Here is a 26,108-nt window from a genome sequence, read left to right on the forward strand (position 1 = left end):
TTTGTTATTCTAGCAATAGAATTCGCATACCACTTCTTAGTTCAGATTTCTATCTGGAATTTCAGATTCTCGAAATATGCGGATTGACTTTTTTCCTCCCTTTTTCAAATTGCAAAGAATGGGCCATTGATTAGAACCTATTGATAATGGCAATTCCATCTTATAATGGCACCTATACTCTGCCTATACTATACTGAAACCCAAGAAACTTGTTTTTGATGGTTGTGGGGGACCAGGGATTGAACCCAGAGGTGCTTAACCACTGAGCCACATCCCCAGCCCTTTTTATATTTTTTTAAAAATTTGAAACAGAGTCTTGCTAAGTTGCTTTAGGGCCTGGCTAAATTGCTGTGGCTGGCTTTGAACTTGCGATTCTCCTGCCTCAGCCTCCCGAGCCTCTGGGACCAGGAAACTTTCTGATTCAAGTACACCAACCTCTTGGTGACTTCCCCATACATATTCAGTTAGACACTTGTTGGACCTAGAACCTGAGGGAATATGGATCTCAGATCCTGCCTTACTCTGCGACCTAGTGGTGTACCTTTTATAATGAGGGTACAACTTTCAGCTCCGCTCAGAAGGAACCATAGCGCCACCGTGTGGTCAAAATGCCACGTATTCACAAGAACTTCCCCCTTCTGTGATGTTGGGATGACAGCCTGCAAATGAGGATGCTAAGCTCACATTTACAAAACATAATATGAGAAATAACAACAACTGAAGAGCCTTATTATTCCACATGCAACCAGAGAGGAGCTCACAGACTGATTTTCAGCTCTTTAACCTCAACATAGAAGTTTCCAGCCCCTCTTGATGAGGGATAGTAGAAGAGAGGTGTTTTGGAGAGGAGCACACTCTGATCTTAAGTTGCCTTTGTCACCCAGACTGTCATAGAATGGGCCCAGGTCCGCTTCCTCAGGACACTCATCGAAGCCATGTTGAAAGCCTATCAGCAGAAGCTCTTCGTGACTCACACGGTTGACGAATTGCTCTGGGGCTACAAAGATGAGATCTTGTCCCTCATCCATGCCTTCAGATCTGACATCTCCCCATATTTTGGCCTGTTTTATGAGGTACGTTGAGTTTTCTTCAAAGCTTCTTTGTTCAGCTTATGGTGAGGGCAAGGGGGGAGGCACCCCAACCAAGATTTCTTCTTACCTTAAATTTTCTTCTAGAATTCCAAAATTGTCTGTCATTCTAAATGTGTCTTATACTGTATGAAAAATAAGAAAGTGTATGTGCATGTGGTTTTTTGTTTTGTTTTTTTTTTTTTTGTTTTTTATCCTGAAGCTGGGGATTGAATTCAGGGCTTGCACATGCTAGGAAAGTGCTCTACCCCTGAGCTACATCCCCAGCCCTTTTTAAATTCTATTTTGAGACAGGGTCTTGCTAAGTTGCCAAGACCGGCCTCAACCCTCCCTGTTTCAGCTTCCTAAGTAGCTGGAATCATAGGAATCTGCCACCATGCCTGACAAGAAAGTAGTGTTTTTTTTTTTGAGGAAAAAATTCTTGAGTAACATAAATAGTTGGCAAGTTGGTAATAGACAAAATTAACCTCAGGAAGAAAGTGTTATATTAGGGGTAGGTAGGCTCCAGGATCACAGGTAGTTTGCTTATCTTTAAATATGTAGTTATTTTCAAGTTCAGCCTATCTGAGAATCTTACTCTTATCTATGTCACAGTCTTCTGAAAAATTCCTTCTCCAGGATGCTTCAGATTTTGTTCTCAAGCCTTTGAATTGATTGAATGAGGTCTACCAATTCACAATTTTTTTTTTATATATACTAGGAACTTAACCCAGGGTTAAATTAACCACTGAGCCACAGCTCCAGTGCTTTTAAAAAAAAAGTTTTTCATTTTGAAACAGGGTCTTGCTGAGTTGCTTAGGGCCTCACTAAATCCTGAGGCTGGCTTTGAATTTGCAATCCTCCTGCCTCAGCCTCCTGAGCAGTTGGGATTATAGGCATCTGCCTCACCCACTCACGTTCTTGAGGGTGATCTCTTTTAGTTAGTTAACTGATTGTAGGTATTTATTCCATCCATGAAATTCTGTCACAATAGCACATCTAGACTTGTGTTTAACCAAACAACTGAACAGCCTATCCTAGACAAAGTGACAAAAAGTTAATTAAGTTATCACATTCATTTATTTTCAGAAAAATGGAACTAATGATGGAGATTATGTTTTCCTAACTGGAGAAGACAATTACCTTAACTTTACAAAAATTGTGGAGTGGAATGGAAAAACGTAAGTCTAACGACTTATAGTTTTAATTATTTTTTTCATCTTTTATTTGAACTAAGTATACATTCTTTAAAAATTTTAGCATTTTGGGGGCTGGGGATGTGGCTCAAGCGGTAGTGCACTCGCCTGGCATGCGTGCGGCCCGGGTTCGATCCTCAGCACCACATACAAACGAAGATGTTGTGTCCGCCGAAAACTAAAAAATAAATATTAAAAATTCTCTCTCTCTCTTAAAAAAATATTTTTAAAAATTTTAGCATTTTTGGATGAAAATGTATAAATATGTAAATGTGAAAATGTATAAATATTCTTGTAATTATTTTGTAAATTAAGGGGACATGATATATTTTTTAAATTAAATAATAATGATTTGTAGAGTTATCAGGATCAGGTGTAAATTACAAGTCAGGGTCAAGTCTCTCTCTTTCTCAGTAGTCATGGAAAGATGTGCCATAGCCACAGCACAAATACTTTCCAACCAGTGATTGTTTGAGGAGGGAAGGATGATTCTGGTTCTCTTTTTAATTTCATGGTTGTGAATTGTTGATGTATTTTTCTCTAAAGATAAAATATGTGTAAGTTCAGTATTACAGCATTTTAAGAATGTTTTATATTTTAATACTTACAATGTATCACTAAGCTACTTCCAAAACAGGAGCTGAGATAGCTTACAATAAAGCTATATAGAAAACAAAATAATCTGATTTTTTTTTTTAGAGTCAGAAAAATGAGAAACCTTTTACGGAGAAGGAGGCTAATTCTTCAAAGCCCAAAGTCAAGGAGTTCCATTCCTGAACATTTGATTTACTTGTAAACTCCAGAGTAATCCAGGAAAAGGGATATACAATGAGTTTTGTGGGGTTTATGGCTGTGTTATTTCAAGGAAATAGACTGCATCCTGACTTCAAATTCTGAGAGAAATTCATCATGTATATTTTTTTGTAAAAAGAACTTTGGGTAACATAATGAAAAATGTCAATAGCAATTTTAGGTGTAACGTAAGCATATCATATTACCGTATTTCTAATTCATTGGAATAATTTTACAGAAAGCTTAGCTAATATCTGTGAGGTACATTTCTTTCTGTTTCAAAGGTAGATTCCAGAAAACCCAGGAAATGAGCGGTTAACTTGTCCTGTTAGTGCTTATTCTGTATCAGTCATCTGGCTAGTTAAAGAACAGGAAAAAATAAAAAGCATTTTCTGTAAGAATTATTAAGGCAAAATGCTGCACGGTGTACCTAACATACTACCGCTTTTAAGAAATACAAATTTTAAAAGCATGTCCAAACATGAACCATGTCAAACAAACCAAGGAGGCAGTAAGGAGGGTGAGCAGTCACCTCACAGAGATGAAAACAGGCAAACTCCTCTTCAGCCAGGTAGCCAAGGGCATCAACAGTGGCAGGTCGTGTCGATACCGTGTGATAACAGGCACAAAGTGGTACTTCGTCTCTGTGGTCTTCTTCCTAAAGCCCAGCCATGAGAAAAACACCAGACTAATCCTCAAGGAGGGATATTTTTAAAAAATACCCAGCCATCCCTGCTCAAAACTGTCAAGGTCATCAAATACAAAGGCAAGTGTGATAAAGTATTACAACACAGAAGAACCCCAGGAAATATGACCAGGATGTGTCACGTAGTGTCTTGGATGGATCCCGGAACAGAAATAGAACATCAGAGGAAAACTAAGGAAATGGGAATATTGTATGAACATCAGTTAATAATAACATATCTACGTTACTTCATTAATTGTAACAAATGTTCTACAATAATGCCCAATGCTAACAAGTGGGAGAAACTGGGTGCAGAATGAGGGGGAACTCTACTAGCGTCACAATTTTTGAACTATTTTTAAATTAACAGTCATATAAATTTTTAAAGCATGCACATATATGTATACAAACATATTTACACACACACCCGAATATATAAGATCTCTAAAAGAATTTAGAAGAAGCCAGGATGACTGTCTAACAGTCTGGTGGTGGGGTGGAGGAAGTGCGAGGTGGCTAGGTATTGGGCTAGAAGGGAAATTTACTTGTAAACAGGATATAGCTGGATGTCATTCTATATCCAATCTATTTTCCAGGCTTTTAATAGGAGAGCTTAATCGTTTTATATAGATGTTGTAATTATGGGTACATTTGTGATACAATGATATGTTATTTGATACATTGGACTTATTTCTACATTTGCTTCCACACTTAGGTTTTTATGATTCATATTTAGCTACAACTTTTCTCAACATCTGTTTCTTCTTTTTTCTCCTTCCAAACAAGACAATAACTTTACCCAGATCTTACCACCCACACATATACCTCTTCCTTGTTACTCTTGTCTACACCTTATTTCATAAGCTCTTACCAAGTTAAATATAAGCGGTTAACTTGTCCTGTTAGTGCTTATTCCATATCAGTCATCTGGCTAGTTAAAGAACAGGAAAAAATAAAAAGCATTTTCTGTAAGAATTATTAAGGCAAAATGCTGAACGGTGTACCTAACATACTACCTCTTTTAAGAAATACAAATTTTTAAAAAATCATTATCTCACCAACATATTTACTAATTTATACTTTTTTTTCTTCTCATATCTTCCTCCTGGGTTCATTTTTCTTCTTGCTAAAGATTGTCTGTTGATATGGTGATTTGCAATCACAGGTCATTTTGCCACCCATCCCAGCCCAGGAGACATTTGTTGATGTCTGGACATTTTTTAGTTGTCTCAACCGAGGAGTGCTGCTGGCATCTGTCTACAGGGTAGTGGCATTGCAGCCCTAAAGCCTACCAATACAGGACAGAAAAGTCCCAAGTCCAGAATGTTAATAGTTGGAGAAACCCAGCATGCTTAGCTCTTTCATTCAGTAAGGCTCTGAGGTGGTAAAATCTCTGTGACTTTGCATATATTAACATATATATATGCAAATGACATTTAAATGTCATTATTCCACTCTGAGTTTTGAATGATTTTAGCCAGGTACAGAATTCTAGGCCAACCATTCAAAATTACAGTGCTGTTACTCCATTGACCTTTGGTCTTTATCTTTTCCCTTTATCTTCTGCAAAACCGTGTCCAGATCTGAATTTATTGTATTTATTTTGTTTGGCCCTTGAGGGATACCTTGAATACTTTCAGCAATTATCTCTTCAATCAATGTTTCTCTGGTATTAATTTTTTAATATTTTTTAGTTGTCAATAGACCTTTATTTTATTTATTTATATGTGGTGCTGAGAATTGAACCCAGTGCCTCACACATGCTAGGCAAGTGCTCTACCACTGACCCACAACCCAGCCCCTCTGGTATTTTTCAGCCTAGTCATACTTACTCCCCGAGTCCCTGAATTCCTCTTACACATTTATTGAAGCCTCTCATCTACTTTCTGTATCTTGGTCCTTTAATTTTTAATTTTTCTGAGCTTTTATTTTTGTAAATTCCTTAGAACTATCTTCCAGTTCAGTTTTCTCTTTAGCTATGTACAGCCTGGGTTTTATTCCTATACTGAGTGCCCCCCCCCAAAAAAATAACCTAATTTTTTATATCTAAGATTTCTTTATTTTCCATTTTTGTATCTTCCTTATTTCATTCTTTTTTATTTTTTAAATAATTTCCCACTATTTTTTAAGGATGTTATTTTTTCAATTGTCTCTTGAAGGATACTAACCAGCATACATATTTGAAGTATTGGCCAGGTTGTTTCATTATTTTAATTTCTTCTAAAGTGAATTCATTTCTTTGTTGTTGATTTTGCTTCTGGTCCTTTAATGTAAGTTTCCTTCAATTAAATGAATCTTTTTTTTAAAATTATTTTAGTTGTTGATGTACCTTTATTTTTTGCTTATTTATATGTGGTGCTGAGGATAGAACCTGGTGCTTCACACATTCTAGGCAAGTGCTCTGCCACTGAGCCACAATCCCAGCCCCTAAAGGAATCTTGATTTGCAGAATTACCTTAGTTGGGAAGGGAGTCTGTTATCAGTGTGCACGGGTTTACTTGTCTCTCCTTACCTCTCTCTGTACGGATTTTGTACTTCCTCCAAGTCTCATACTCTGGAGTCCCCAGTCCAGAACCAGTGTGCCCATGGGAGCCTCTGGCAGTTGCACTGGGGGAAATCAGCAGAAAGCTGGGCTCCACTTCTGGTTATGAGTGTATGTCTGGGTTTTCCCACCTCCCCAGCCACTAAACTTGCCATAAGTTTAAATCCAAACAGCAGGTACAAGCTGCTTTCTTTGGCCTTTTTTTTTTTTAAATTGGGGAGGAGCCTGAGGACCTTGCACATGCTAGGCAAGCATTCTACCACTGAACCACACACAAGCCCCCCCTCCTCTTTTTTTTTTTTTTTTTTATTCAATAACTCTTTATTGTCCTGCAGGGAATCCCCCACAAAGGGACCTTCAAAACAGGGGAATGAGACAGGCATCACAGAGACCTTTCTGACAATTTGAACAAATGGGGGACTGTCGTCACACAGCTCACCTCTGCTTTCTGATGGCACTCTCTGCTCTGATGGGCCATCCATGCTTGGACCCAAGGAATGCCATCACTAGCACAAGGCCCAGACCTGGGCTGGGGCCAAGTATGGTTTACATTGCCTGTTCTACAGGGGACACTATGGACATGTCACCTCCACTCACCTCACCTACCAGACCCCAAACTACAGAGGGAGACAGACCCAAGTGCTCAGAGGCCTCAGGAGAGGGGAAGAGGGTGTTGCGTGGGCCGGAGGACACCAGAAGATGGGCACACAGTACCCTAGTGCAGCTTCTGGCAGACATCTGAAGGGGGGGGGGGCTCATCCAGACCATTCTAGGGGCCAGTGGGGATGGCTCCAAGGGCACTGAGCTTGTAAAGCCCCCTTTGTGTGGCCCCTCACACCTGGGGACCAGAGCTGTCAGCCAGGAGCAGGCTCCTCACCCATGGTGCTGCCTCACAGGTAGGATAGGTCGTTGTCTGCCCGGGCACTGGGCTGCAGCAGGAACCCAGCAGGCAGGGGCAAGAGCTCTAGGGGAGTTAGGCCTTCTGAACTGGAGGACAAAGGGGGTTCCTCAAGGTGGAGTCACAAGCCCAGGGGAGGGGACAGGGAGATTCTGAGTAGCCAGTGAAATACAACAGCAGACAGCCCTGCCACATACTCACCCTCAGCCCTTCATTTTATTTTATTTTTTATCTTGAGACAGGATCTTGCTAAGTTGCCCAGCCTGGCCTCGAACTTGTTATCCTCCTGCTTCAGCTTCCCGAACAGCTGGTTCCAGAGGTGCACCACTACACCCTGCTCTTTGGCTGCTTCTTTTTTTCTCAGTATTGGGGACTGAACCCAGTTGTGCTCTATCACAGAACTACAACCCCCGACCTTCGTAAGGCTTCAAAATGTTGAGACAGTGTTTCTCTAAGTTCCCTGGACTGGCCTCAAACTTGCAATCCTCCTGCCTCAGCCTTCATGAGTCACTGGCATTACAGGAGTGCCACAGTGCCCGGCTCTTTGGCATCTTTGATCTCTGCCCGTTAGACCCTGATTTCAAACCCGTGGTGGACCACTTTTAATCTTTATTAACTTCAGGGAGGAACTTCCAGTTCTTGCTCCTTGCTTTCAAATCTGCCACCAAATGTCTTTAGACCTACTCACCACTTGGCATCTCTCATCTCTACCATATCTAAGGAGAAGTTTGAGTTCTAGTATAGACTTTCCAGATATTCTCCTTTCATGTTTTATCACCCACAACTTTACTCGGACTTGGGAAAAGCCCCAAGTTCTTGAACTTAAAGTGTCATCTGGAACCGAAATTGGAGAAATTACTACTTATTGCCTGCCCTTTCCTTTCTTTTGAATTTTGAACTGGTTTAGTCTATTCAAACCACTAAAACAAATTATCATAGACTGAGCAGCTTACAGAAACTGTTTTGAATGCTGGGAAGTCCAGGATCAAGGCCCTGGCTGATTCGTGACTGGCGAGGGCTCTGTTCCTCACGGTGACTTTCTTCTCACTGTAACTTCACATGGGAAGGGGAAGGGAACCACTGGCTTCTCTTTAACAAGGGTACTAATGTCATTCATCAGGGCTCTGCTTTTGTGACCTGTTCACCTCCCAAAGATCCTACTGTTACTATCACCTTGGGGATTAGGATTTCAACACTTGAATTTGGAGTGGACATAAGTATTTATTCCATTGATATATCATTAGTTTAAAACATACATACAAATGTGTGTGTGTGTGTGTGTGTGTATTTGGTGCTGGGAATTGAACCCAATGGTGCTTTACCACTGAGTTACATCCTCCTTCATTTGTTTGTTTGTTTAGACATCAGGTCTCACTACGTTGCTGAGGTTGGCCTCACATTTGTGATCCTCCTGCCTCAGCCTCCTGAATTGTTGAAACTATAGGCATGTGCCACCACACATGGCTAAAAACTGATTTTTAAAAAACATGCTATCTCAACTGCGCTTTCAGTTAGCATAAAGTCATTTCAGTATTTCTTGTGATCCAAGAGAAGTCCTCCATTATTTTTGGAAGAGAGTAGTATTCAGAAGATGCATTGACTCTGTCATGAATATTATAGAGCCATATATGTCTATTCAGAGTCTGTCTGTGGCCTGGGCTGGCTGTGGACAAGGCATTATTAATGCTAAATTGGGTTACTGCTTTAAGTAAATCAATATTCCTAAATCTTTATGTAGGATACACAGTTTGGAAGAAGAAAATAAGGCTTTTGAGCTTTTATGTTATTAAGATGGATTTGAGGTCCAGGACCTTCTTTTTCTCCTCTCCTAATCCCTAGTACTCTGTGTCTGTGTATGAATATAGCCAGGTCCGATTCCATATTGGAAAGTCTTGACCATTTAAAAGAATCTATATTCCATTTTGATCATCATGACTCTTTCTTGTGCTTATCAATTGTAGGTCACTTAACTGGTGGGCAACGGACAAATGCAATATGATTAATGGGACAGATGGAGATTCTTTTCATCCATTAATAACCAAAGATGAAGTCCTTTATGTCTTCCCATCTGATTTCTGCAGGTAAGAACTTTAAAAATAAGTTTCTATTTTTTAAAACTAAGGATTTTTACTACAAGAACACCTAAAGCATGAGGAATGTGTGCAAATGTACTCATTATGCATAATAGTGATAAATGCTGATGGCACATTGAAAGAGCACAGACTCCAGAGCCTGTTTGTTTTTTTTTCCAATGATTTTTTTTATTTGTTCTTTTTATATATACATGACAGTAGAGTGTATTTTGACCTACAATACTTACATGGAGTACACTTTCCCATTCTTGTGGTTGTACATGATGTGGTGTTTCACTGGTCACATATTCATATGTGAACATAGGAAAGTTATGTCCAATTAATTCTACTGTCTTTCCTACTCCCATCCCTCTCCCTTCCCTTTATTCCCCTTTGTCTAATCCAGTGAGCTTCTATCCCCCTACCCCTTATTGTGCGTTAGCATCCACATATCAGAGAGAACATTTAGCCTTTGGTTTTGGAGGGTTGGCTTATTTCACTTAGCATGATAGCCTCCAGTTCCATCCATTTACTGGAAAATACCAAAATTCCATTCTTCTTTAAGACTGAGTCATAGTCCATTGTATATATTTACCACATTTTCTTTATCATTCATCTGCTGAAGGGCACTTGGTTATGTAGTTTAGCTACTGTGAATTGAGCTTCTGTAAAAAATTGATTTGCCTGCACCACTATAGTATGCTAATTTTAAGTCCTTTGGGTATATGCCGAGGAGTGGGATAACTGGGTCAAATGGTGGTTCCATTGTAGGTTTCTGAGGAATCTCCCTACTGCTTTCCAGAATGGTGATAACAATTTGCAGTCCCACCAGCAATGTATGAGTGTACCTTTTTCCCCACATCCTTGCCAACATTTATTGTTATTCTTCATAATTGCCATTCTGACTGGAGTGAGATGGAATCTCAATGTAGTTTTTTTAATACATTTTTTAGTAGTTAATGGACCTTTATTTTATTCATTTATTTATATGTGGTGCTGAGAATCAAACCCAGTGCCTCACACATGCCAGGCAAGTGCTCTACCCACTGAGCCAGAACTCCAGCCCCATCTTTTCCACTTGTGCTTTGCTTGTGTCTTACACTTGGTGCCACCTTCTCTGCTTGTGGTCACCACACTGTCCATGCTGGTCTAGAGGACTCTTTTATTTATTTATTTTTAAACATGTCTCCATTCCAGATGTCTTCCTTCTTTTCCTCCGTCTCTTCTTCTTTTTGACATGGGGTCTCTCTCTGCTGCCTCAGCCTCCCAAGTGGCTGGACTGCAGGTGTGTGCTACCACACTCTGCTTATGTTATCTTTTTAATTTTTTACCACACATTCTGTTTTCCCTGGCCTCATTGGATATTACCATAGTTGCCACCTCTTCAACATCTTTCATTACAATCGACCTACTTTATTTCACAGTGAGTTGGCCGAACACCTTTCAATCATTCTTTTGCATCTTCATTTTCCACTTACCCATAGCTTTGGGCTGTGTTGTCCCTGAGAACTATAGGTCACTTACCCATTCTGGGCAGATCATGCTGACTAGAGCCCACACTGACTTTTTATTCTTACATCCTAACAGGTCAGTGTACATAACTTTCAGTGACTTTGAGAGTGTACAGGGACTGCCCGCCTTCCGGTATAAGGTGCCTGCAGAAATATTAGCCAATACCTCAGACAATGCCGGCTTCTGTCTACCTGAAGGAAAGTGCTTGGGGTCAGGAGTGTTGAATGTCAGCATCTGCAAAAATGGTAAGAACTCAAGAGAGACTTGGATCGTGGTGGTCTAGGGTACAGAAAGATGGGAAGTGCAACCAAGAACATGATGCCAGCCCAACAGAAAGAATGATTCTGACCTTTCCAGAATAATGTTTTGTAACATGGCTATTGAATGACAAAAAAACAAAAAATGTGTGTGATATTGTTTTAGAATGCCATGTTTTTGTTTTTGTTTTTGTTTTCTGAGCAGTAGTTTAGAAGTCTTAATTGTAATAATACCTTATATTTACTGAGCATTTTCTACTGCATGTGCTGCTGTTCTAATGGTTTTGCATATTTACATGTAGTTAATACATACAAAGCAATGAACTGGTTTTATGTTTCACACAATGCTAAAGGAAAAGCTGGACAATCTGATTTCCAGGAAGAACATATCTTGGCAAAGATTCATAATGATTTTGAGGTAGAATCAGTTTTGAACCCTGACCACAGATTTCTCATTGTCTCTTACTGTCTGCTCCTTTATCTCCTTTTATCTGTACCACTGATAATACTGAATGAGGCAGAATTATCAGTGATATGGCTGACAGAGCTATCTTCTTCTTTTTTTAAACTTTTTAAAAATATTTATTTTTTAATTGTAGTTGTACACAATACATTTATTTATTTATTTATTTATTGTGGTGCTGAGGATCAAACCCAGGGCCTCGCACATGCTAGGCGAGCACTCTACCGCTGAGCCACAACCCCAGTCTCATCTTCTTCTTGAAGATTAGTTTTAACAGTCATATGTTGAATTATCCACAATAACTTACTAAATAGATGTTCAGAATCCTCTTTTTATAATTGTAGACAGTGTCTGGCTCTTATTAAACCCTCAAGAGACATTTCAAAGGTCATTGTAGGTCAGAGAGAAGAAAATTGGGGCTGTTTGGAACTGTTTAGCAGTAAAGTGCAAACTGCTATGCACGTGAGAGATGATGTGTACCTGGAGCCATGGGCTGGTATGTTTGTAAACAGATTTAAATTACTTGCCAATAAGCTCATTTCTCCAAAACCATATTTTTCTTGCAGCAATATCTTCTTTTCAGTATCCAGATCTGGAATAGATTTCCTTTAATAATTATTTCCCTGTTCAGTTCTTAAAATGAGTAAGAAAGAAAAAAAATCCGTCTTCATATGGGCAAACCTTGATCTGGTTAACAGACATACAGCACCAACCAGGCAAACTCTCTTTTTTAATTCTTTAATTGGTGCATTATAATTATACATAATAGTTGGATTCATTATGCCAGGCAAACTCTTTAAAAATTCTTGCATCAACATATCCAGGAGAACAAAGTTTATCTTTGGTAAATAATAAAAAATAAATTTTTTAAAAAAAGCAGAAACAAGGAAAAAATACATTTCTATTCACTGGTAGAGAATTTTTCCCCTCTTTGTGGTGGGCATTGAACCCAGAACAACATACTTACTAGGAAAGCACTCTCTCACTGAGCCAGAACTGCCAGCCCAAAGAATTGCAATTGAAATGGGTACTTAGAGGTGGGATGTCCTCATGCAATTAGAATTCTGCCTTCCTAACCTGAGAGCTACATATCCTGGGAAAATTTCTTTCTTTCTTTTTCTTTTCTGGTACTGGGGATTAAATTTAGAGGCACTCCACCATTGAGCCACATGCCCGGTCCTATTTTTTGTTTTTTTATTAAGAGACAGGGTCTCACTGACTTGCTTAGTGCCTCACCATTGCTAGGCTGGGTTTGAACTCATGACCCTCCTGAATCAGCCTCTGGGGTTACAGGTGTGTGCCACCACAACCAGCCCCCTGGGAAAATTTTGTAACTTCTGTGAACCTCAGCTTCTACAAATGCAAAACAAGGATATATTAATTCTAATTTCATAGAACTACTAGGAGTATTACTTAATGTACATAAAGTTTGCACTTTATAGGTTCAATAAATATTTGTTGAAGAATAAATAATTTAGCAAGGACTTCTGTATATATAATGTGCAATAAAATAATGTGGGGTATATGAGATGGCAGAAAATGATGCATAAGTCTTGAATTAGGAGGTACAGAAAGGTATTTTAGTTTGCCCACTGTCTTCAAGTTTATGTATGGCTTTTCTTTTTACTTTAAGAACCAAGTTTGTATTCAAGAACTTTATATACATTTTATATTTTAAAAATTTAAAAACCACCTTCATTCATTTCTGTTTCCATTAAAATGCAGGTGCACCCATTATTATGTCTTTCCCACACTTTTACCAGGCCGATGAGAAGTTTGTTTCTGCCATACATGGCATGCATCCAAATAAGGAAGATCATGAGACATTTGTGGACATTAATCCTGTGAGTACACACTTCTTCTTGGTAAAAGAGTATATTTTTTATTCTGTATATGCAGTGTTCACTTAGTCCTGAGCATCTTAAGAAACACACTTTTTTACATATGTGTATTCCTTCAAGTGGGGAAAAGGTAGATCAGTGCCGATTGAGGGATTGAGGGATGGTCTTACAGCCCTGTCATTAGAGGGCTGAGTCTGAGGATCTAATATGCAGAAACACCTTCAGACTTACTTGAAAAAAAAAAAGGAAGGAGGGATGGAGGTAGCAGCAGTGAAAATTCAGCTATTGGAAACACCTGAGATTGGATCCATGTAACTAACTTGTTAGTCTTCTGTTGCCAACCCTGGACCTGAGCATATATATGTTTTTCCCATTGGGACACAAATCAGTAAGGTTAAAGACATCTTTCTGCTTGCTCACTGTCAGGAACATTTTGGCTGAAATTTAAATATGTATATTAGCTTCAGTCACTTTTGGTAAACTTCTTTCTATGGACTTTTGAGAGTTTATTATATGATATTATTAATTTTTAAAACTTCAGATATATTTATGCATTGTTGATCCTGTATTCATAGAGGAGAAAAACTAAAACCATGTTGAAATGATAGGAATATCATTTCACAATGTGAGAGTCTCTCACTGTAGAGGCTAAATCAGGTCAGATAACTTTATCTTGGAACTTTGAACATTATGGGATAATAAAGAAAAGCAACAATATTCTTTTAGTACCACGTTTCATGGACATTTCACTCTCAGCTACACTCATCACGTTTGTATTGAGAACCAGTGATCTTATCCTTCGTTGAATGAGATCAGGTGTGACTTTCTTCCTTCTCTCTTAGCCACCAATCAGTTCTCATCAGCCAACGGAGTGCAGTGCTTGTTGCCAAGACATGGTTCTATTAGTGCAAAGATGGAGCTGCCCTGGGGAAGACAACTGATGTAGCTACTCTTCCTGGGCTCTGTGATGTAGGCCTAGACTTGGATGCCATTCCCTAGGTGGGACCACCATCCTCCTCTTAGCTCTGGACAATTGTCCAGCCCTGACAGGGGATCTGTGGCTGTCCTTCCTGCTGGGATCCTCTCAGGTTTTGCCATGCAAAGTGGCAGTATCCTGGGAGCTTTTTAGAAATGCCCAGTCTCAAGCCCTACTCCAGACTTACTGAATCAGAATTTTTATAGAATTACCAAGGATTCACATTCATATGAAAGCATTGGTCTACCTGACACAATTAATTCTTGTTCAGTTTTCCCTTGTATTACTCTGCCCATTAAACATGGTAATAGCCGCCTGTTTATCAGAGCCTCATAGAAATGATGCTTGATTGAAAATATCATGTTTGTGATATAATAAATCCTAATGTTTTCTTCTCACTTCTGATTTGCAGTTGACTGGAATTATCCTAAGAGCAGCCAAGAGGTTCCAAATCAACATTTATGTCAAAAAATTAGATGACTTTATGTAAGTTTTGCTTTTTTCTACAGAAGCAAGAAACTAGTTTTGCTACCTTGACTTTCTGGTGGGGCAGTGTCTAATTGCTCACCCCATCCTTCAGGGAGGGGAAATGATCAGCATTTTCATGGGTGCCAAGGTCTTGGAATTTACTTGTTTTGTTTAATCAAATGATTTCTGTAGATGTTCTAAGTCCTTAGTTTACAGCTTTGTATTATCCTCATTTTACAGATGAGGAAACCAAGGCACAGAGAATTTAAGAAACTTGCTGAAGCTCACACAGCTAGTAAGACTTGTGCATACAACCTGCTTTAACCTACTCCATCGAGCCTTTCCCATCATACACCATGACTCCGGTTGCCATCCCTTCCCTGTTTCTGCTCCCATCTGGGGCCAGCCAAAAGTCTCATTTGGACAGTTAAAAGAGTTTCTTGAGTCCAGGCTTTTCCTCCCATTTTCCACCTTTAAACCACTCCTTAGATAGAATTCTTAAGTATAACCTCCTGCCCAAACTTTCAATGGGACTTTTTTAAGATATGCGAAAATGCTTATGATAAAATGTTGAATGAAAAACAGGATGCAAAACTATACATACTGTCTTATTCTATTTATCTATCATCTTGCTTTGTTTCCCCCATTGAATTCACCAGATTTAATCTTATGTCATGGTTCTTTTTAAGAAGCAAATGAGGTTTGTAAGAATCTGCTTTCTCAATCAAGTATGGTGGAGTGTACCTTAGTCCCAGGTACTTGGGAGGCTAAAGCAGGAAAAGTAAGAAGATTGCTTGAGCCCATAAGTTCAAGACCAGTGTGGGCAACATAGTGAGACTCTGTCTCAAAAACAACAACAACAACAACAAAAACCCTGCATATTGTCACTCATATATGTATTAAAGAGGCAATATAATTTAGTAGCTAAAATCTGGAATACAATCCTGGCTCCACCACCCGCTCTTGGCAATTCTCAGAAAATTATCTTCTCTGAGCTATAAATTTCTCAGCTGTAAATCTGTATTAATGCCTTCTGCATGTGACTGCCATCAAAAATTGAATCAAATAATGTCCTCAAAGTACCCATCACAAAGCTGGCACATGGAAAACATTTAGTTGACTCTTGTTTCAAAGTTAGTACTTAAGTGGCCTAGTTACAAAACTTTCTGAGGAACAGTGGCATTGTTCTATCTGGTATAGTCTTCTTGTGATGATTCTAGGGAGAACAGTAATCATTTTAATGAGTTTACTTTCAGTGATTTGTGTTTTGATAAAATGATGATGATAATAAAAATAATAATAAAATGATAAACTAAGTGCAGCCCTTGGAGTTGCTAGACTGACACACTGAAATATAACTTCTGATTGATAATGTTTGCAAACATAACTAAGAAGTCTGCTGTAAATTCCAGGTAATTTAATGAAAAACATGTACTGAAATTTTCATATAAACATGTTCTCCAGGTGAAGGTACTATGGTGATGAGGAAAACTATAAAATAATTTCATCATTTGTCTTTGTAGTGAAACAGGAGACATTAGAACCATGGTTTTCCCAGTGATGTATCTCAATGAGGTAAGTTCCGAGAGGGAGGGAGCCACAGGTATGTTTTAACTGTCTAACTCTTGGAAAACTTCCATTATAATGTCTTCTATTGTAGCTCGGTATAATTTAAGATATGAAAAAGTGGGGAAAGATACTTGTAGGGGAGCGGGTTCTGGGAATAGCACATGCTAGGCAAGTGCTTTATCACTGAGCTAAACCCCCAGCCCTTTTTATTTGAGAGAGAGGCTCATTAAATTCTCCAGACTGGCATTGAACTTGTGATCTTCCTGCCTCTGGAATATGTAGGATTATAGGCACGTGCCACCATGCTGGAGGAAAGATGATTTTAAAACTGTTTGTCCTTGGAAAATTTCTCTTAAATGTTTACATGGCAATGCCTGTGTCTTGGAGTTTTGGAAAAATGACAGAATTTTTCCTTCTCAAGAACATTAGTTGGGTAAAACTCCCTTCTGGAACTGGTTATGTGAGAAACAAAATGTAGAAGTGAAATGAGGCATTGTCCGGCTCTGCTGAAGCAGAATAGCCAGAGCTCCTGTATATGTCTTAAGTCTTTGCCTCCTTCTTTGAAACCCTGTCAATTTAAGACCCCTGTGATAAACTCTCTTTAAAATCACGTATCTGATTTACTGTGATTATATGTCTTCATTTCCCCTCTTTCATCTAGTTTTAAAGGGGAAAGCATATAAGTTTTTCTCCTTAAATAAATTATTGAGCACGGATGGTGGAAGGAGACCCTCATCATTATACAAAATGCATGTATGAAGATGTGAATTTGGTGTTAACATACCTTATATACAATCAGAGACGTGATAAATTGTGGTATAAAGGTGTATTAAGAATTGTAATGTAAAAAATAATAATAAAAAAGAAAAATAATAATAAATTATTGATTGGTAAACTTCTAATATTAACAGTCGCATTTTAAAGTTTTTATTATTTTTCTCCATTTCCTTAAAATACTTGTTATTCATAGAAAATTTAATGAAATTAGTAAGAAAAAGAATTTTTAAAATCACTATTCACAAAATCTAATGCCCACTTAAGGTATCGTTTTTATTTCTCAGTGTTTTCTAAAAATTTTTTCCAGAGACAACTAAACAAAGATTAATGTTTTCTATTTAGTAAAACCTGTGCCCTTTGTAGAACTGTTGGGAAATGACAAAAAAAAAAAAAAGTGTATAAAGTAAAGCACTGATAAGCCTTTCAGTCCTTGAGGAGGACAGTTGACATCTTCAGATGTTTGTTGCCTCCAAGTATTTTTCTAGTTTTGATATTATGAGTTGATGTTATTGAAATAATACCATAGACGCAGGTTTGCATCTTTTATTTCTTCATTTAGCATTATGTTGGTGGTCATGTTTATAAATTGTGATTACAGTTCTAAGACAAGCCTTATTGTTTCATAGGAAAAAATTCAGGCAGTATTTGCCAATTTAGAGGACCTGATTGAGATTGCTCCAGGAATTGTCATTGTCATTGTTTGTGGGGAAGGACACAAACATAGAACTTTTTGACAGTACAGACAGATGATTTCCTGCCAGTTTGAGTTCAGAAGAGTGGCATTTTTGAAGTGCTCTCCCCCTAGCTTTTGCTTTGCTTTTTTGTTAAATACCTGATTGAATCCCGAAACATTGAGTAAAAGCTTTTGCTTTTGCTGTCTCCTAGAAGTTCGATTTTTCTCTTCTCTAGAAAAATGAAATATTAGACCTGGAAATGACCTTGGAGATTTCTGCCCCAACATCTTTTTACCAATAAGGAAATTCTGACCCTGAGGGGTGTTGGCCAGTTTTTGAAAGAATCACCATTCCATCTTGTGACTCACTCCAATGCAAATTAAGTCAGAATTGTTGCCTTTAGTTTTTATGGGATTAAGGTCTTTAGATACCTCATCCATGACACTAGATGAGAATTCCTCTGCACTGCATGCTGAAAACACTCTGGAATTCTGGTTAGCCCTACAACTTACCTGAACACTTTCTGTTAAGACATCTGGTCCTGATTACTATAGATGAATCAAGAGAGAAATGACACTTCCCATGCACCATTTTTGGAGTGTTTCATTCATCCATGGAGTCAACCAGGATTAACTGGTCACTTTCTTTGTGCTGGGTGCTGTATCCAGTGCAGAGGTGACTGAGATGTCTTATATTCACTGACCCTACAGTCACTGGGAGATAAACAGGTAAACCACAGTTATGATGGGGAATGCAGAAACAACAAATGGAGGTTCCATAGGGTGAGAAGGAAGTCTAGAGAACAGGCCTTTTGTCAGGTCTGAGGTGGCCAGAGGTAACTTCTGGAAGGAAGCAATGCTGAGCTAGATTTTGAAGAAATTATCTGATCAAAATACATTATCTCAGCATTTCTGAATTCTTTTTCACTTTTTTATAATTTATGTTAAGATTAACATATGTTTTCAGGAGAAAAGATATTCATGAATAAATTCCCCCTCTGGTTACTCTAATATATAAATCAATTTTCAGTATATGTGGCTTGCTAACAAAAGGACATAACCAAATTGTGTTCGGTGATTTGAAAGACAACCATTACTCCTGATACTTAGTCATCAAGGGAATATTATGTTCTTGCTTCGCAGAGTGTTCTCGTTGATAAAGAGACTGCTAGTCGACTAAAGTCTGTGATTAACACTACTTTGATTGTCACCAACATACCCTACATCATCATGGCACTCGGTGTGTTCTTTGGTTTGGTCTTCACCTGGCTGGCTTGCCGAGGACAGGGATCCATGGAGGAGGTGAGTACTGGTTAAATGAACTTCTTTCTCTCTTACTTGGTTAACTTTCCAGAGGATTCCTCAACTGTGCTTCATTGAAGGGCCATTAGCTGGCTCAGTAGGATGGATTCTGGGGCTTTCTATGTGGGAACACAATGATTTCCTGGTTACATTACTGATGGACCAAATGGTAAGCAAGGCACGTGTGTCAAAGAAGACTGTGTCGAGTAAGGCAGGGGGATAGAATGCGGCTTTCTTGGTGAGATTGGAATCCCTGTATGTATCCCACTCACATTTCTTCTCTTGGCCTGATTCTTCAAGGGCCCCTTAAGCTTCAGACGTAACCTTGTCCAGTAGGCCTTTTCTGACCACTTTCACACCTATACCAGAGAAGCACTCTTCTCTGTGTTAGTCCAGGCCACACTTACTTATCACACTATTAGGCTCTTTTCCTCCATCTTCCTCCACCTACCACCCCAACCCCAACTCTTCACATATGGGGCAGTTTCTGACATGAACACCTGACTTCCCTTCTGTCTCTCTTCTGTGTCTCAGGGAACAGCAGATGAAAGAGCACCACTCATACGAACCTAACTGAATTTAACCATCACCTGAGCTTGGTGAAGGAACATGTGAACTGTCCTGAAACAGATGAGGGGAAACTCCACATCCTCATAGACTCCTCACCTGTTAGGAGAGAGAAGACAGTGCTGGCAAGTGATGACAGCATGTTGGCCAGAGGTGAAGAGCAGACTGACATGGCTGACCATTATGCTTCATGAAAATCACATGGTTTCTGAAACTGTTTTTTCATGTGTCTAGCAAGTATTTAATAAACTCTTGTATAGTCATTTTTTGTTGTTGGGTAGCTACAGAATTTTGTGACCAGTTGTAGATATAAAGTCTCTGCATCTCTTGTTAATACTACCTGTCAATATGTTTCATTCACCAAATTTTGTGCTCAAAATACGTATATACTGCTTTATGTTGTATTCCTCCACTTCACTCCCCAAACAAAAGTAAATAAGAGTTTCGAATACAGGGTAAAATGATAACCTTTTCCAGTACATTATTCAAATGCATTTGATTTCCTCTTTAAAACATTACATATTGCATTTCATGTTAGTCTTCAGTTCAAATTCCTCCAGGAAAATAACATGGTCTTCTGGTTACATTTATACTGTGTGGGAATCAAGCAGGGAAGGGATCAGGTGAGGTGGTACCCATGAGTGGATAGTGATATGCTCCTAAGGATTTTTAAGTTGTACTTTTGTGAACAAAGAGAATGTGTAAGTAAGCTTGGTGAGGATAGCTCCAGATATTTCATGTAGAGTAGAACTAAATGCTAGTTATGATATTTGTAGATAGTTAACTTTACTTTTAGTCAAAATTATCTTGATGTGGAAAGATGCTTCTGGGAGGATGTAATCAGTGATCCCTCACTCAATACTACTGAGTGATTTTTTTGGTAAAATTATGAATATAAAAAATCTACCCATCCATAGCCTAAGTTACACATAAATTTCAGGGAGTCTGTCTAGATTAGAAAGACATTTCTTCTTCAGCAGTCTTCTTGGTAACTTGAAACTCTTTTTATAAATTATTTCCTCAGATTCAGTTTCTTCCAGTGTTTTGTGGCTCACTGTCATTCACTGAGTAGAGAAAATGCCCTACATTTCCTGCGACAATCATTTTGCTGACAGAATGATAAGTAAACTACTACACCTAATGTGCTTTAAAGAAAGGTCCCCTTGGGATGAGAAGCAGAGACAAGTCTCTTCAAAATACTTCTTGGTTTTCAGTGTAACCAAAGGCAGAAGATTGGGAATCATCATTAGTCACAGTGTTCAGGATTCAAGGGTATTTTCTTTGATTCTCAAAGTTCACCATGCATTTTTAATTGAGAAGCCTATACAGTTATCTGGCAAAGTGCCTATAGAACTTCCTAACAACTGAATCATTCAAAGGGATTTTTTTGATATTTGTTTAAAACTGAATTTCACTGCAAGCAAATGAAGAAAAAAATCATGGATTTCACTTACATAGTTTCTTAGCCCTACAGGGAAGTAATAAATTACGTTAATTTACATGCCCAAATTTTTCTTCTCTATAGACTAAAGCAATATGTAATGTGTTTCCCTTCTTGAAGGAGCAATTCATTATACACTTAATCATTTCTATAAATCAACATAAAAACCTTCGATACCCCAAATCATCAAAACATGAAAATTTATATCAAATATATTTGGTCTTCAATAATGCCAAATACCTACATTAAATATTTATCAATATTTAATTATATAATTGGCATATTTTGTTCATCATGTATCTACTTATCCACAGTAATGAAACGGATAGGCCAGTATGTACTAATTGGTTCTATTCTCACGATATGAATATCTGTGAGAAGACTTTTAAGTACTATAAATGATGTACACATTTAGACTAAATCTCATATAGGCAAGGAGACCAAATATACATTGATTATATTTTTGTGCCATGATTCTTAACAGTGACAACTTAAAACTACATTTGATATTTTCCTTCTGAAAAGTCTGTGGCAAATCCATAAACTATAGTCAAAATTATAGGTTGGTTAAGAAGAATGATTATACCTATTTGATTTTAGGTTGAAAATAGCAAACTATTCCTCTTGCTTATTCCCTTGCAGCCATCATCCTGGAAAGACCCCAAAGGCTTTGTGATTGTCAACATCGCTGTAATCACAGCATGGCAGGCAGGGAAAACTGGGAGTTGAGCGCAGGGCAGGAAATGGCCATTGCCACTTTTAGCTCCCGGCTTTTCCCATTAGAAATTATTTCATCATGTTCTAGAAAGATCACCAATGATCAAGTGGAATAAGCACTACATAACTAACCCCTATTGGGGTTTTTACTTAAGGGAGACTAATTTTTAATTTAAATTGCTTGAGACATGAATTCTGCCAAAAGTGATCCTCATAGTTGGCCCTCTGGACATTATTACTGGAGTAAACTGCTTGTGTCAGAATGTTCTTCATGTATCTTATACAGTTGGTTTATTTCATGTGATTCTTGGCCTGATTTATTTCTACCCTTAATGCAATGAAATATTTCACTAATAAAAAACTTTATATAAAAGTTCACTGAGAATCATATGTCATCTGATGTCCAGTTGTCTATGGAGTTTCTCTTAAAAAATACATCTTTTTTTTTTATTTTTAATTTTTTATTGTGGGTTGTTCAAAACATTACAAGAGGCACACCCCTTCAGGCTACCCTCAATTGGTCCCATACTCTGCTTTTCTGCCTCGGGGGTTTCTCCAGAGCCCTTGGAAGCCCCAAAGGAGTGTGGGGAGAGCTAATAATACAAGGGCAACCCTAAATCAAAGAAGGCACAATGAGCTGATCAGTGTTCTAATCCACTGAGGAGCAGTGCTCATGCTTATTCAACATGGCTCCTGAACCAGGACTGGGCACAGTGGGAGCTGCTTTCTATTAGCATTTCCTCATTCTGCCTCACTTGGTCCTGTGCCTGAGCTACTGCTTCCTCTCAAATCATCTATCTGCACTAATATCCTTTTCTCAAATCTGCCTTCATGAACACGCAAGTAAAATGCAGACAAATCCACCCAGAAATGCTCAGGAGGATAAGAAAGCTACTGGAGAGGTTCTGAAGCTTCTGTTTCTAGGGACATCGGGACTTTTATTATTCCATAATTCCAATATTAGGAATTATTATTCCTATCATTAGTCCAAAAATTCAGATCATCTTCAAAAATTTTCCCTTCTCAATATTGCATCTTATTCCTCAAATCAGAGAAGATCCAGATCAGTCATACAGTTCCTTGCTCTGTGTTACACATGTCCCTATACATCAAGGACGTGGTCCCTAGCATATGCCTTTCCTAGGAATCCCAAATCCAATTTCAGTTGGTTTGTGTCACAAGGGGAATGCCTCGAACCTATATCATCATCTTTTTTTTTTTTTTGAGCATTGCACCATTTATTTGTTCTTTCAGTAATTGTTAAGTACCTACTGTGTACCAGACAGTAAGACTCTGTACAGTTTCTCCCCATTTTTCAAAGTAGCTAAATGCCACCAGAGGACAGAAGGGAGGTCCTCAGTAACTCAGGAGTCTTGGCTCCGCCCCTTCGGCTTTGGGCTTTTCCTGCTCCTTCCATCCCTACTTCACTTAGAGGTTGTTACAGGCCCATGAAGAACACAGAAACCAGTCTTCATCCACCACTTCTCCAGCCTAGGGCTTAATCCCTTTGGCTGAGAAGGCAAGGTCTAATGTTATACCTTTAGTCTGTTCTCCTTCAGTTTTGGGGTCCAACCGGAAGGCTTTCAGAGAGGATCCTCTAAATCTATATCTTCTTAACCAAAGGTATATAAAGACACATGGAACTTTGCAACATACCAAGCCTAATTATTTCAAATCAAGGAGTAGAAAAATCCAGAAAACATATTCAAAAGACTAATAGGTATTAAAACATACCCAGGAACAATAATTAAGACAGTATGGTATAAGGTGAAAGGTGTAGAACACAAAAACTAGAAACATGTGTACGTGTATCACAAGATGAAAGTTCCATTTCTAGCAATTATATTCTTCCACTTGTTCAACTATTTTTAAACTTTTAAACACCTTGACACACAGTTTACACACCATAAAATTCACCCATTTTAAATATACAATAGAATGATCTTTAGTAAACTTACTGAGTTGTACAATTTTAGAAGATTTTCATCATCTCAATAAAATCTCTCATGCCAGTTTACAGTCATTCCCTTTACCCAGTCCCCGGTAACCACTAAGCTGCTTTCTGTCTATATATATTTGCCTTTTCCACACATTTAATGTAAACACAATCATACAGAATGTGGTACTAAGGCCTGACTTTTCTACATTATACCTAAAAATGTGCTCAACTAATTTTATTGGGCATCCACTATATGCCAGGTACTATACCATAAACTAGGCTACTGATGACCAAAAAGAGACATGAACCTTATGGTCTAGTGGGAAAAATAGTAACCAAACGATCATACAGGTAAATGTAATAATTCAACTAAGTTTCATGCAAAGCAAAGCATCTCAGACAGAAGGAATGAATGTGCCCAAGAGCAGGGAGAAGCATATTTACTCCAAGTGACTTGAGATGTTTGGCTGGAGTTCAGAAAGGGAAGCTAAGGCTGTGGAGAAAGGAGGGGCCATGTCATGTTGGGTCACATTGAGCTATATAAAGATTTTGGTATTTTGGCTTATTTTAAGACCAATGGTAAGTTACTGAAGTATTTTAAACTGGATTGTGAGAAGAAGGTAAGTGAGATAACAGGTTTGTTTAGAAAGACCCATTGTAGCTTCAGGGTAAAGACTGAATTAGAAAAGTGGACATGAATGCAGAGAAATGCTAGAAGGCTATAGTGCCAAGTGGGTCCTTTTGATGTCCCCACTGGTAGGGAAGATAGGTATTCTGTTTTCAGCTGTCATATGCCATCCTTCCTGGTGAATTCCACAAAGCCACATAGCATGGGCTAAGGAATGGGTTTTATGAGGGAGAAGTTAAAATATATAAGGTGAAGACTGTCAGAATAAAAGAAGGTACAGACTCTCCATTGCCACAGTCTGGCTGGGCACAATTCAGGAGCCACTTGTCAAAAGAAATGAACTTTATTTTTAGAACCACACTCCAAACAAAACAGCTCCTCAGGAAAAACCTTCAGAGCCCAACTGCCACCACCGGCTTCCCACAAGCCTCTCAACCTCCCCCACTCCTCCTGCTGTTGAGGCCGATTGGCTGGGTCACATGGGAGGAGCCAAAAAAGTCCCCCAATGAGCAGCTCCATAGTCTGAAAGGGCGGGAAACAGCCCAATGAGCATCACTGCAGAGGAGCCAATCAGCTAGAAGTTGCTGGGGCCGCTGTGAGCCAATCATCAGCTGGCAGTCTGAAAGTTTGCTGGGGCCCCTTCGGCTGTGGCTCTCAACACTCCATCCTCCTGCTAGCCCATGGGAAAGTAAGTTGAGGGTGAGAGTGGACTCTGTAGGGAGAATGTGTCTCCCTGCTCATCCTCCTTCTGATAGGAGAAGCATGAAGAAGCAGTCATAGCAACAGATGGTTTGGATTTGGACTGCCATTGGTTTACTGTTATTTGGGAATGCCAGTTGTCCCTAGAATGTTACAATCTTGCTGGGGAGATGGCATTGGTTCCATGGGAACCTGAGTTTGGGTGCTCCTTACTAGAATGGGGTTACTTCAGCCACAGCTAATTCATTCTGACCCAGAATGAACTGCCTGGGTCACACTCAGTCCTGCTCACCGCTCTACAAGGGCCACTGCAGAAGTCTAGGTTGGGATTATTACTTTTTCTGCAAAGGACCAGATAGAAAATAGTTTTGGTTTTGCCAGCCACATGCTGGTATTAGTTATGCTCTGCCATAACTTATCAATTCTGCTGTTTGCAGCCTGAAAGCAGCTATAAACAACATGTGAAAGATGTGCCTGTGTTCCAAAAAAAGCTGTATTTTTCAAAAATAGGCAATGTTCTGGACTTGGACACTCTATCTTAGGCTCCCATGAGGGGTCTCGGCTCTCTTCTTAAAAATGGTGCACAGGGCTGGGGATGTAGCTCAGTTGGTGGAGTGCTTGCCTCTCATGCGCATGTACAAAGCACTGGATTCAATCCCAGCACCACAAAACAAAACAAAAGGTACACAATTGAAACCTCCCTCCCTTCATACTCTCTCCCTAATAATAGCATTTATTCCTCTGCTTTCAATTATAATCTACACATGAATCTCTCTGCTCGATCTCAGCCCCACAAATCCAAACACCTGTTGGTTATCCCCAGTCACCTTGTCCTCAAGTCAGTAAGTAAACTCATTTTCCAAAATGTGAAATGGCATCACAGTCTGTCCTGTTGTTCAAGCCAGAAACCAGAGATTCCTGATAGACACTTTCCCTCCCCTTTACATTGCATCAACCAATCATTTTTCAGTCTTCATCCTCACCTGCATATCATGGCTTTCACTAGGAATCTGGCAATAATGACTGT

The 26,108-nt window shown here is 38.9% G+C and overlaps 1 protein-coding gene across 1 annotated transcript in view; it reads left to right on the forward strand.

Moving 5' to 3' along the window:
• Positions 1-22,193, forward strand: part of Scarb2 (scavenger receptor class B member 2) — a 58,086-nt gene extending 35,893 nt beyond the window's left edge. The window contains exons 4-12 of the mRNA XM_015499274.2: positions 885-1,073; positions 2,157-2,248; positions 9,142-9,261; positions 10,840-11,009; positions 13,210-13,328; positions 14,714-14,787; positions 16,293-16,344; positions 18,932-19,090; positions 19,625-22,193. Of these exons, the coding sequence (XP_015354760.1) occupies positions 885-1,073; positions 2,157-2,248; positions 9,142-9,261; positions 10,840-11,009; positions 13,210-13,328; positions 14,714-14,787; positions 16,293-16,344; positions 18,932-19,090; positions 19,625-19,663 (1,014 nt within the window). The 3' untranslated portion in view covers positions 19,664-22,193. The remainder of the gene's footprint in view (positions 1-884; positions 1,074-2,156; positions 2,249-9,141; positions 9,262-10,839; positions 11,010-13,209; positions 13,329-14,713; positions 14,788-16,292; positions 16,345-18,931; positions 19,091-19,624) is intronic.
• The last annotated feature ends 3,915 nt before the right edge of the window (positions 22,194-26,108 follow it).

The sequence above is a fragment of the Marmota marmota genome, unplaced genomic scaffold (genome assembly GCF_001458135.2).
Source record: "Marmota marmota marmota unplaced genomic scaffold, marMar, whole genome shotgun sequence".
Classification (NCBI taxonomy): Eukaryota; Metazoa; Chordata; class Mammalia; order Rodentia; family Sciuridae; genus Marmota; species Marmota marmota.